General features: G+C 35.8%; 1 protein-coding gene across 1 annotated transcript in view; it reads right to left on the bottom strand.

Moving 5' to 3' along the window:
• LOC142324186 (protein MMS22-like) overlaps nucleotides 1-13667 on the bottom strand; it is a 134107-nt gene that overhangs the window by 63517 nt on the left and 56923 nt on the right. Inside the window, exons 11-12 of the mRNA XM_075364932.1 lie at nucleotides 8424-8694; nucleotides 3738-3857 (exon numbers count right to left, since the gene is read on the bottom strand). Of these exons, the coding sequence (XP_075221047.1) occupies nucleotides 3738-3857; nucleotides 8424-8694 (391 nt within the window). The remainder of the gene's footprint in view (nucleotides 1-3737; nucleotides 3858-8423; nucleotides 8695-13667) is intronic.

The raw sequence follows: 13667 nt of genomic DNA, 5'->3' as shown, positions 1-13667 counted from the left end.
TGTGACTAATCTAATTATTCTGGAGAGTAGAAGAATATGCTATGATGTACTATTTTTGCAAAAAAAAAAATATGGGAAAGTTGATGACACTCCTTCACTAATGAATGATATTGGCTTCTATGCTCATAGTAGGATGGTCAGAAATCTGTTCCTTTTTCTATACCTAGCTACAAAACATAAGCAGTAATGTCCCAATATCAAGAATGTGTAAGATCTGATAATTTTATTAATTCCTCTCATAGTTTATTAATTCCTCTCATTGACTATTTTAACTCAGATGAGAATACTTTCATAAAGACCGCTTATAAGGTTATACAAACTAAGGGGTCTTTCAAACTGAGTGAAAGAGACTTGACAGATTGTGATGGCAACATTGATTTTTTTAAAAAATCTTTCAAGCATCATTTGTTTTCAGCAGTTTATGACAAAACATCTTGGAATGCTACACACCTCAACAATATTTACAAATCATAAAAATTATTACCGAAATATGGAATTGGTTACAGCTTATTGTGCATAACTAGCCAAAAAAGCACAATTCATCATTTGGTTAAAAAATTCAAAGAGAATTCTCTCTTCTTGATGTTGAAATACCAATGGACAAAAGAAATGCACAAAGTCAAGAAAATATTGCTGCTGCAAGTGCAGTGTGTGAAAATCAAAATTTATTGGCTTCACAAGAGTTGGGCCTTTCTTCAACAATAACATGGTGAATTTTGTATAAATCTTGTCTACACCATACAAGATTCAACTAACTGAAGAATTAAAGGCAGGGAACCATTCTTTTCAAAGATGGTTCACTGATTGGATTCTTAAGCAGCTCGAAGTGGATCCACATTTTCATGATGAAAAAATCATCTTTTCAGATGAGGCTCATTTTTTCTTGATGGCTTTAACAAGTAAACTTGCCATATTTGAGATGATCCAATCCACAAATGTTTCAACAGCGACCATTACATCTGAAAAAAATCACTTCGGTGTGCATTACTGGCAGGTGGCATCCACCATTGGGTCATTTTTTTCTCAAAATGAGCAAGGAGATGCTGTTACAACAAATGGTGAACGCTATTGAGGTATGATTCGTGATTTTTGTTTGAAAATTTTGTATTGAATGAGATGTGGTTTCAACAGTGTTGGATATTCTTCTGTATGTGCATGTGTGTGGTGCGTGTCTGTGTGTATGATGTAGTGAGGAGTTCTTTCCCTCCCTTGTCCATGTGTGTTGCTCACTCAGTTGGATTGGTGAAGTGGACATGACATCGGTCAGTTATGTTTTATCATAAGTTTTCTTTTAGTGTACCGGTATTCAATTACGATCAGTGTCAATCTAATACAATAAAGATGTCATAATTTTTAGTTACATTCAATCTGTGTCAATTTCTTATACAGTCCACTTAACCATTTTATAACCAGCATCCGAACACGATACCAACTGCCACGCAGCTGCTGAAACAATTCAGTTATTATTATGTCAAAAGTTTGTTGATTTCATGATTTCACAAAATGGTAATGTCAACTGGCCACCAAGATCGTGCCCTAACAACGTTTTTCTCTGGGGGTTACGTTAAATCACAAGCCTATAGCAAAAAACCACTAACAATTGACGACTTGAAAGCAAAAATTCAATGCATTATTAGTGGAATTCAAGCTGATCTGTGTGAGTCACACAAATTTTTGTTGATAGACTTGGCTAGGTCAAGCAAAGTCGTGGAAGCAATATGAATGATATTGTTTTTTGACCTTAATGTAAAGTTATAAGCTTCGAAAAAAAAAAATTTGGTTGATGTTACATTTATTTTTTGTTTTAATGCAATTCTACTTTCGCACTGAAAATGAAAAACTCTTAATAAACAAAATATAAAGTCATAGAATTTAATGTATACCATTATCTTAGATTATACTATTATATTATACTCAGATTTATTACTTAGGTATTTTAAACTAACATATATTATGTAATTATTGTAATCTTAATATGCTGTTTGTACACCATGCCTTAACTACTTTTATTAAACTTTTTAAATTTTGTATTAAAGGGTGGAAACCCTTAATTCTGAATAAATAATTAAACAAATTATATGTAATTGTATATTATATTTTAAATTCTATAAAACGTGTTTGAGGGAGACAATCTTATAAAAACTGCAAAAGATAGCAGCACTCTTATAAAAAATTAATATACAATTTTCATTATTTTAGTATTTTTAGTCTTATTACATAGTAACTAAATTATTTCAATCACGACTGAGGATGTGGGATCCCATAATCATGGTAAATTAAGGTAAGATATGTCTTATCTCAATATTCTTACTAAGTGGTTTTTATTTTAATATAATTTAACAGTACAGAGGAATATGAATTTTAAAAACATTAATTTCAGTAAAATAATATATATATATATATATATATTGATATTTATAAACCACACATATAAAGCAAGAATGATCTTACCTTCAATCTAAAAAGGCCTTTTCAAATCATTTAGATTCATCAGTTATTAAAAATACTACAATTAACATTAGCATTGAGGTACTTTGTCAACCATGTCATGACATTAAAATTATTAGTCAGATATTAAAATTCTATTATACAGGCCTATCAATTTAATAATCATCCTGCTCAAAAATTACCTGGTGGTTTATTAAATTGAAATTTCTATATTTATAAGTATAATATTTCTCCAAATGCTCCAGATTGTTTTAAATGTTAAAAATTTCTAATATTTTAAGATTACTTACTAAATCTGTAATTTTATGTCCATTTGAAATCAAGTGATCTGCCATAATTGAAAAAATTGCATTTTTATTTTTAAATATTCTAAGATGTTCTGAGAAACTTGTTTTAAATGATTTATCAGTTTTACCTATATATACAAGGTACGACAATAAAGTAATGAGACTGATTTTTCTTTGCAAGATGTGGCAACCCTGGACCTTGCGTAGGCAAACCATCTTTGACCTTGGTCTATAAGCTACTTCTAGTCCAAGCGGCACATTGATGCAACAGCTTAGTTGTGAGTTGTGCTGTAATAAGTGAGCACGTGTTTGTGTCTCTCATCACAGAAATGAAACTTTGTCAATTGACAAAGTACCTCAATGCTAATGTTAACTGTTGTAATTTTAATAACTGATGACGAATCTAAATGATTTAAAAATACCTTTTTAGATTGAAGGTAAGGTCACTCTTGCTTTATATGTGTATCTGGTGGTTTATAAATATTAATTATAATTCAACACACAGAATAGCATGTTAAAAAAAAATTATATAAGTTTTATATATATATAAAACTTTCTGAAAATTCAAATATTTATCAATATACTGACCACTGTATCAATTAAGTCAAAAACAAAAACTTCACCAAACACAGTAATAGAAAAACCTAATGTGACTACTGATATCTATATATACACGCGTGTGTATACAAGTCAACATAATTACTTTTTTTAGTGAAAAATCAAAATGTACAATGCATAATACCAAAAACCTTATATCTATTTTAAACAGAAATGTTTTATAACTACTCATAGACCGCATTCCTAGAAGATGTTTGAAATAAAAGGTTCACCCTGATTTCTGCTCCACATAAAAACTATACAGTAAAAAATTAATGACTGTCATCTGTAGTGAAGAATATCACCTGACTTTTATCTGGCATGACATGCTGAAGTGCAACAATATGTTTGGCTCAGAGAAGAAAACTGTTGTAATTTTGTTTTATTTATGTGATAAATACTAACCTTCTGGTTTTAATGACTTCTGTTTTGTCTTTAATATTTTTATAATTGAAAGAATTGTATTCATGAGAATTGATGCATCTGCTTCAGGACAGACTGCTAAATATCTAGGAATCCAATCATCTGCCAACACATAAAAAATTCAAGTTAATTACTAATCAAAAAGAATATATCTATAAATTAAAATAATTTGGGATAAATAAAAAATTTAAAGTTTTAAACCAAAATCAGTGCTGATAATTAGGGCACTAAATAAATACAGGGTGGGTTATCATAAAAGAATGGTGCGGTTTCAGTAATTCATAGGAAGATTGTAGGGAAATTTCTAGATGTTATACTGGTATCCCTGAAAGCCTCCAACCCAAAAGTTTATTTATCAGCAGTTGTAACCACAACGTCAGTTCTTGTATTGTTATTGCGGTGAGTTTAGTGAGTTACTATGTTCTCGGATAAAGACAAAGCAAAGTGTGTTTTATTGATGGCTGAATTAAAATCCGTAATTTTAGTACAACGTGCATTTCGACGTGAATTCAGAAGAGATCCGCCACACAAAAATAACATAACACGTTGGTTCAAACAATTTGAATAAACTGGATCAGTTAAGAAACAGAAATCAACTGGCAGACCAAGTGTACCAGACGAAACGGTTGAACTAATTAGACAATCGGCAGTTAGAAGTCCTGGGAAGTCCATCCCCCGTCAAAGCGTCGAATTAGGTATTCCAAAATCAACAGTTCACAAAGTTTTACATAAAAAACTGAAATTACACGCTTACAAAATCCAGATACTGCAGGAATTGAAACCCGATGATGGTGTAAAACGTTACAATTTCGCTGTTGAAATGTTGGACAGAATAAGTGAAAACGAATCATTTTTAGATGATATAATTTTTACAGATGAAGCTACATTCCATGTGAATGGATGCGTTAACTGACACAATTCAAGAATATGGGGCTCTGAAAACCCACACGCAATTATTGAGAAACAACACGATTTGCCTAAAGTTAATGTTTGGTGTGGTGTGATGAAAAATCGTGTAATAGGTTCTTCTTTGCTGAAAAAACAATTAATGGAGTTCTGTATCTTGACATGTTAACCAATTATTGCTTTCCTCAGCTGGATGAACTCAAAAACATTCATCAACTTCATTTCCAACAAGATAGTGCTCCCCCGCACTTCAATGCGTTGGTCACGGACGCTTTGAATGAAAAATTTGGAGATCGATGGATAGGCCGGCAAAGACCCATACTTTGGCCTCCAAGGAGTCCAGACCTGACACCTTGCGATTTTTTCTTGTGGGGGTACATCAAAAGCGTTGTTTATACACAAAAAATTTGTGACCTAAACCACTTAAAAAACAGGATTAATGAAGCAATGACAACCATTAACAAAGAAATGGTTCTCTCCAAACTAATGTTTGGAGAGAAGTTGAGTATCATTTGGACATTTGTTGAGCGACTAAGGGCGCACATATTGAAATTTATTAATTAAGTAAAAAAATGTTTGAGACGACAAATTTGAAAAATAAAAAAAATAAACTGTAAGTAAATCTGTTTTAATTTAAACCATGTTTAAAACCGCACCATTCTTTTATGATAACCCTGTACATTACAACAAAAAATCCATTAGATTGCAATTTATAGTTTCCATACCACAAAAATGTATTAAATAATTACTTTTGTCAACTGACTTTTCAGTTTGATGCATATCAAATTTGGAATTCAAAATATCACCAAAATTATTCATCTTCAAAAATCTGTTTTGTATATTTTAGCATTTATTCTTCTTTCTTTTTTTAACGTCAATACTTCATTAAATAAACATATTTAATTGATCCAGTTTGCCATAATTTTTACCAAAGGATAAATCATAATTAGACTAGGAACAGAGCTTCACAATCCACCAAATTTTCACTGATATATTTATGTCATAGCAAAGCTAACCATTTAACCAAATGTTATGAACGATTTCGCCTAAAGACTGTTAACATGTTGTGGTAGATTTTAGAGTGAGGTTGGACTGTATTTTCATAGGTGATGAATTGAAACGCCTTGTTGCTTATTGAATTATTATTTAATATCTTGCCATCTTGATAACATATAATTAAACTGAATAACATATGACATAATAACATGTAACTATAAAACTGAAATAAGCGTTCATTCGAACATGTCCATCCAGACTGAATGTGGAACACATGACTGCTCTTTGCAGGATTTGGGCTCTGAAAGAAAGTCGCTACCTCATAATGATCACTCCCTGCGGCATTATGATATAGGACGTGGCGTGATAAGATCGCCTGAGCAAGCTTGCCGTGGGGCCTCTAGCTCCCGCTAGGTAGCAGCACCCGAAGGCACACCAAACTAGGAAGCAATATTTATTCTATTTATACACTGACTAGAGTCTGTATCATTTCTATTTTTGATTTTGTTATCACTGTTATCGTCTCCTACTCCGTCTCTGTTGCAAAGCATGTGAATGTGAGTTCAATAAACAGTCTTAAAAATGTACAATATAGCCATCTTTACAGCATGTTTTTATGGTAAAGTTACATCTTAAATTATTATTCAGTACTGACAAGTTAAATATTTAATCAAATTGATGATAATTGGTACTAGCTATTTCACACTAATAACAATTTATTACACGTAATAGAATGGTTTTAGACACAGTTACAAGTGTTAAGTGCCAATAAACCTTTCTGAAAAAATAAAATAAAACCAATACTTAAAGTAGGCACAACTAAAAACAATATTAACCTATTAATCTTTAATTTGGCACTGAATTTTCAAGTGAGAATTCAGGTACAATTATTTTATATCTTTTAGTGAATTTTCAAAGCTAAAACAAAAGTAATATTTTGTGGATGAGATAATGGAATAGTACAAAGTTAATTAATTAAAAGATGAAACTTTAAAGCAAATCAATAAATTTAAATACTTATGAAGTTTCATAATGCCAAAAAGTAGAAGAGGGAGAAATATATAAAAACAAGAAACAGTCTAGCAAATACAGAAATAGTTTCTTAAAACATACATTTGGAGTGCAGCATTGTATGAGAGAGTTAAACTGTTGGTACTCCACAGAAAAAGAATTTACAAACATTTGGGATGCGGTGCTACAGGCGAACATTAAAAATCACATAGATAGACAGAATTGCTAATAAAGAGGTAATCAAATAAATGAACAAGAATTAAAATCCTCCGGATGACTATAGCAAAAAGAAGAGACACACTAATTAAACACATACCGAGACATGACGGAGTGTAAAGGGGAACACCACAGAGGAAGGGGTAGGCTAGAGTACATAAAACAGATCATGGTTGATATGAATTGCTCAAGCTACAAACATCTAAAGAGGACTACTTAAGAGAAAAGAATCTGGTAACTCATTGCAAAACAATCAGAGACTGATTATCAGATAACACAGAGTGTGCATTTTATATTAACTTTTTTTTAAAATTTTTCACTTTTTAATTATTTAAATAATGGGTAGGCATACAAAAAAAATCTGCCAGTATTAAAAATAAAATTTTTAAATTAGGTATTTAGTTAAATATAAAACTACTTTCATATAAAACTTCTTTGCTTAACAATGACAGAAATTTTCATTAACCTCACTGTATCTATGCTATCACTACAGTGATACATTTCCATATCTCAGGTAAAATGTTGACAGAGGTTTAAAAAACCAAGTGATTAGACTTTGTTCAGTCTTTTCATATCTGATATAAAAATAAAGGTGACAATTTTTTGAGGCAAATAGTGATTTGTGACAAGATTTGGTTCTCTCACAACAGTGTAGAATCCTAACACCAGTCGATGGAATACTGACATATATCTAAAAAAAAAAACAAGTTCAAAACCACAATTTCAACATGAAAAATCATGTACACTGTCTTCTGGGGTAAGAAAGGGGTTTTGTTGTTTGATTTCTTGCAAAGATCAAGACTGTAAAAACCTTGCTTTAATATGATACTCTCAAAAAACTGTACCATATAATCCAAAAAAAAGAGGAGAGGCATGCTCAATCGCGGGGTTATGTTTTATCATAACAAAGATCATCTGCTAATTACCAATGAAACTCAGTCTGATTGAACAATTTGACTGGGAGCAATTGAAGCATGCACCTTATAGTCTTGACTTTGTGACTACCCCTTTTTTCTACACCCTAAGCAATTTCTTACGGTCAGCACTATGATGATGATGATGGTGGAAATTATGCATATAAGTAATTTAAGGTGTACTCTTCTGTGCAACAAAATTATTTTGTTGAAAGTTACATATATTTCTTTAATAACAATATGGTACTTACTTTCTGACTCATATATCAACTCTTTACATCACATTATCTCCCTAAACTGGCTAAAGGAAAAATATCATTAATATTATATCTACTTGATCCTTACAGAAATCATAGATAAATTTGTTTTTTAAGAATTATATCTAATTTTTTTTTTACTTATAAAACTTTCTATTCCATTCCGTATTATCAAAAGCGTTTGCAAGATACACTATACAACGTATCCAAGGTAATATTTTTTTCATCTATATACTGCAATTTATCAGAAAATAGAAATTCATGTTAACCCATGATTTTTTTAAAAACAATTAAGGCCTTCATCTAGTAGACATTTTATCTATCATAATAGTTTTAAAATATAAAACAAATAAATGTATATACATTACCTACAAAAGTAAATAAACCTAGATTAACAGAACTGTTACAGTCAACTGCATCCTGTAAACCTTTGACAAACATTTTCATCAGCGGTAAATTATTCTCAAAATCCAAAATTTTAACAGAATGCAACAATGGAATTATAGCTTGTGTAAGATCTTCATTTCTTTCAATAAGTAATAATAAAACTGTTAAATGCGTTTGCCAAACTAATTTCTTACGATTTGGATCCAACTGATGATTTCCAATTAATAATAAAAATTCTTGCAGCTTTTTACACTGAAAAAATAATAAATAAAAATTATCACCCAATATACAAAGAAAATTCCTGTTAAATATTATCAAGATATAAAAATCAAAATTTCATGACTAAATGTTACTTAACTTCAGTGAAAGCTTAATTTTATATATTTTAATACGGTTCTGGTCTTTTTACTTAAATCACATATTCATGCCAATAAGAATCTTCATGGAATTATCAGTGGGTATGCTTTAAATAAATAAAATGAACTCCTAAGGATTTTGACTCAATATTCCATTAGACAAAATTATATAAGGAATAGGAAGTGTAACAGCTTTATCTGGCAGCCCTTATTTCTATTTTTTTGTCTGGACAGGACACCAAATTCTTGGGCAGTTAACATGAAAAAATCAACTATCAGGGAGAGGGGGTGGCCTCCCACTGAGCTCCCGTTAAAGCAAGAGACATTCTGCCAGCTATTAGAAGGTACTATGTGATGGCAGATCAAAGAGGTTGTTGTGTAACTTATTTCTCAGGATGTTCATCTAAGAAAATTGAATAAAAAATAAGGGAAGATAGCTGACTAACAAAGGGAAAATTCTGACTCAGGTAGATAGTAGTTTACTATATTGTCAAAGACCTTTTCTTTTTATTAAAAAAGAAGGTTGACAACCACAATAATTATCTTTACTTTGACACTGGTACTGCTCACTTATAGAAGACCTTTACTGCTCTGTAACTTCCTGTATAAAATACTGTCATTTTATTATAAATTTTGTCTGCAAGGCATGAAATGTTTATGTCAACAGAATTCATCTCATAAAATATAGATTAAATAAATAAAAACAAGTAACTGTAATCAGCATCAGCCAGTAGTTGATAGTATGAGTAAACAGATAAGTACTGTTTTAGCTATGATCAACAGATCCTTCAGAAGAGAACTGTAGAATGGTTAACTGTTTTATTGGATATTTTAAACCTCCACACAATTCTGGGGAAGTGTAAAAGTATTGTTTAGGCCCTGTTAGAAACAGGGCCTAAAGCTTGAGCCTGTTTTTAAGCTGCTTCCTAATATCTGAAGAAAACCAAACGCATGTTCTGTAGAATATATTTTTGGTATTCAATACATTATCATTTTCCATTAACCTTCTCTTATCTACAGGCAAACATCTCTCAGGGGATTGTGGGTGAGAACTGATGCCTACTATCTGGAAAAGATTCAATATTCTTTTAGGTGAAAGTTGAAAATCATCCTTTTCTTATTGCCCATCCTTCATCTTGTTTTCTCCCAGTCGATGGGTTTTGGCAAGACCTTACTAGATCTTTATATAGAGATATGGAAATATTGCAATTACTGTGTCTTTGATATTTTCTATTTTGATGGAGGTCAGTTCTGAGACAGATATATACAACTAAGTTTCCTTTCCAGTACTTTTTTCCCCCTTCCCCTCAAGGCCCAATCCACGATCCCGTATAACATGGTCCTAAGGGTGCCACTTGCTTCTACTCCCCTGGGAGGGCATGCAGTTCCTGACAGCATCCCCCCCACCCACCAGCGAATGGGTCTCAGGCTTTTAATAAGCGCCTGCCTCTAATCCGGGGTTCCCTACCAGGGCCCAAATCAGGTCTCGGCCTTTTTCTCCCCGCCTAAGGAACCCAGGATCCCCATTCAATCATTGAAGGTGGAACACCAGAGCATCCCATCCCTCCTGAGTGGGACTGACCTCCCTGCCATAACGCTAACACCCGTTACCCATCTTCCACTTCTTCCAGTGTGTTCTTTTGGATAATGTTCTCTATTACCTTACTGACTATAGACCAGTTCCGCTCACCATGAAGCATTACCTCCACTATATTATCTGCGGTAACCTCTCCCAACCATGTCCGCATCGTCATCCTGTCTTCTTCCTACCTTGGGCAATGGAAGACAGCATGTTCTGCGGTATCCCACTCTCCACAATACTGGCAGCTTTCAGACAACCGCTTCTTCCTGTCGCATAGATAGCTATTAAAGCTACCATGCCCTGATAAAAATTAGGTTAGCTCAAACGTGAGTTCCCTGTGCTCATGTCTGAGCCAAGGCCTGATATCTGGTATTAACTTCTTCGTCCAGAGACCCACCTCTGATCCAGTCCATCTCTCCTGCCAGCGCGCTGTCGTCTCCATCCTGGCGATGATCTTTGTTATCCCTTCTCTTCTTCACACGTGTTCTTCCACCAAGAGCTCCATAGGGGGGGGGGAGCAAGGCAATCACCAGAATTGCCTCTGTAAAGAGCATTCGTTAAGCCCTAGCAACGCCGATTGCCAGTCGGCGCTGCAGCCCTGCAAGCCTCTGAACGATCACTTTCATGCACAACGCCCTCTTCCACACTGGCATGGTATACAAGGCAATGGACCGAGCCAACTCCGCCAGCAATCCTCCTCTTTGATGAGCTTGGCCCGCCAACCTTGCTCATGAGCCTTGAGACAGCCGATACTATTCTACCTGCCTTGTCGACTGCCTCCCTGATATGATCTTGAAAGACTCTTCGGCTGTCAAGCCAAACCCCCAGGTATTTGGCTCTACTGACCGGCTCAATAACGACCCCCCTAACCTATAGCCTGATGGGGGACAGTCGCCTTCTCCCGGTCATCACCAGCAGCTTCGTTTCTCTTCAGCAAGGCTAAGGCCATGGCCCGCCAACCACCTGATAAACAATAGAATGGCTCGTTCACCTTTCCTGATTATTTCCTGTTCTGTTCTGGCAACTAATACCATGGAAATGTCATTGGCAAAACTGGTAACCGAAACTCCCTCAGGATATCGCAACCTGAGGACGCCATCATATGCTAAGTTCCACAGGATCGGTTCAATTACTGAACCCTGCGGAACACCGTGCTCCATACTGGTTGTAATCTCCTTACCCTCTGCATGACCAACTATCCTCCTGCTAATAAAATAATCCTGAAGGACTCGCACAAGATACGGGCTGATAAATCTCCAAATCAACTCATCCATGATGCACCCGAATGGCAGTGAGTTGAATGCATTCTTGACATCCAATGTCACCACCGCCGGGATACACCTTGTACTCCAAGAACCTGCTGTGGCCGCATCAACTATCCTCATCACCCTAGCTATTGCATCCTTCATTGTCCGCCCTCTCCTGAATCCATATTGACATTCACTAAGGCCTCTCTTCCATTCTACTTCATCTCAGAGATGCTCCACCAACAGCCTCTGAAAGAGTTTGCTTAGGCAACTCAACAGGCAAAGAGGTCGGTATCCGACTGGCCTTCCTACCTTTCCCCCACTTTTCCTCAGTAGAACCACCCAGGCCTCCTTCTTTCTGGTGGCAAACGACCATCCAGGAGTATTTGGTTGAAGGCTGCCAGCACTTGGTCCGCAGCAACTTCAACCATTGCAGCCACAACCTTGTTAGTAACCTGGTCGTGGCTGGGACTCTTTTCAGCTTTCAGCCTCCCTACCGCAGATTGCCCATTGTGAATATATTGATATTCACTGCAGCTTTCTCTCTATAGATGGGCCGGTCCCCTCGAGAGAACAAAATATCAATTTGGTTCCTAAGAACCTCCTTGACAAGAACAGGTAACACCCTACCAAATCTACCAGTTGCGATTTGGAAGGCATCACCCCATATGTCGTCCTCCAACCTTTCCAGGAACACTCTCTTCTTACAATCTAGTATTTCACTCCTGTAAGTGCTCCTTTTTTTGGCTAGCTCCTTTCTGCATGAGAGGATGTACTCAAAACACCTCCTTCTCCTGGCCCTAATACAGCACCTTCTTGCTTCCACCACCCGAGCAGTCCACCAGTATACATTCAGACTTCTATGGTCCAGCGACTTTTCTGTTACCTTTGATACCACCTTCATCAGGTAGCTGGGGGAGACGTTTTCTATATGACCAAGGCACTCTTTCACCAACTTCTTACGCCTAACTAGGCCCTTTTTTGAACTCCAGTTGTCAGCCTTCACGCTATAAGACCCACCGTCCCCAATCTCAGACCAAACAAAGAAATGGTCGCTCAATGACTCCTCTTCAGTGAGCACCTCCCACCTCCACGAACCCTCTGCCAACCTCAGCAAGACAAACGTATCATTCACAAACGAGCATCCATTTATCATCACCAGGGTAGGTGCTGTTCCATTATTGAGCACCACCAAACCTAACTTGGCTATATACTCCTCCAGAATCCGTCCTCTATGGTCCATGACATGTCTCCCTTCTTCTTTGTGTTAAGATCACCATGATCTTGTAGGAGGATGTATGATTACATCCTTTCAAAAAGGGTGAATCATACCGGCCAGATCCTCCAAACATTTTTAATAATCATCCAGACCAGAGTTCAGTGAAATATAAACAGAAAAGACCACAACGTCTGGAAGCTCAACCCATACAAATCCAATTCTCTCATTGGTGGTTAGGATTGGCACACCATTCCCATAAACTGCCACACTCCTCAGCTCATTCACTGTCTAGTCATCTTCCTCAAATTAGGCTCAAACACTAACAAAAGGTCTGCGTCCTTCCGCCTTCCCAATTCCAGGAGTGTGTCATGTGATGCTATGCTCATATCCGTGTTTAACTGCAGAACTCTATGCATTTCTCTTACTCCAAAGGGCGCTACCAATCCGATGCCGAGTTCCACCAAACCTCAAACATTTCACCATGACCTTGCACCCTTCCTCACTACAGTTATGACACAAGGTCAACCTGTCAGGACCACTGCATGTGGCCCATGTGCCTCAACTCGAAGCACCTGTAGTACCATGACTCCTCCGTACTCAGGAACACTCTGCAGTGGATCCATCCCACACAAATTCTTCTCCTGGCTGCTAACACCGTTGCTGACACTACTGACATCACAACTGTGGCTCTCTTTGTGCCATCAAAGGCTGAGCATAAGGTCACCTTCATATCTCCATTTTTCCACTGTCGCCAATGGCCTCACTGATGGAGTTTAGAACCTCCACTTCTGTCACTTTCTGCTCAAGATCCTTAACAATAA

This window comes from Lycorma delicatula, chromosome 4 (assembly GCF_047948215.1).
Source record: "Lycorma delicatula isolate Av1 chromosome 4, ASM4794821v1, whole genome shotgun sequence".
Taxonomy (NCBI): domain Eukaryota; kingdom Metazoa; phylum Arthropoda; class Insecta; order Hemiptera; family Fulgoridae; genus Lycorma; species Lycorma delicatula.
This window is presented reverse-complemented; position numbering and strand designations above follow the sequence as displayed.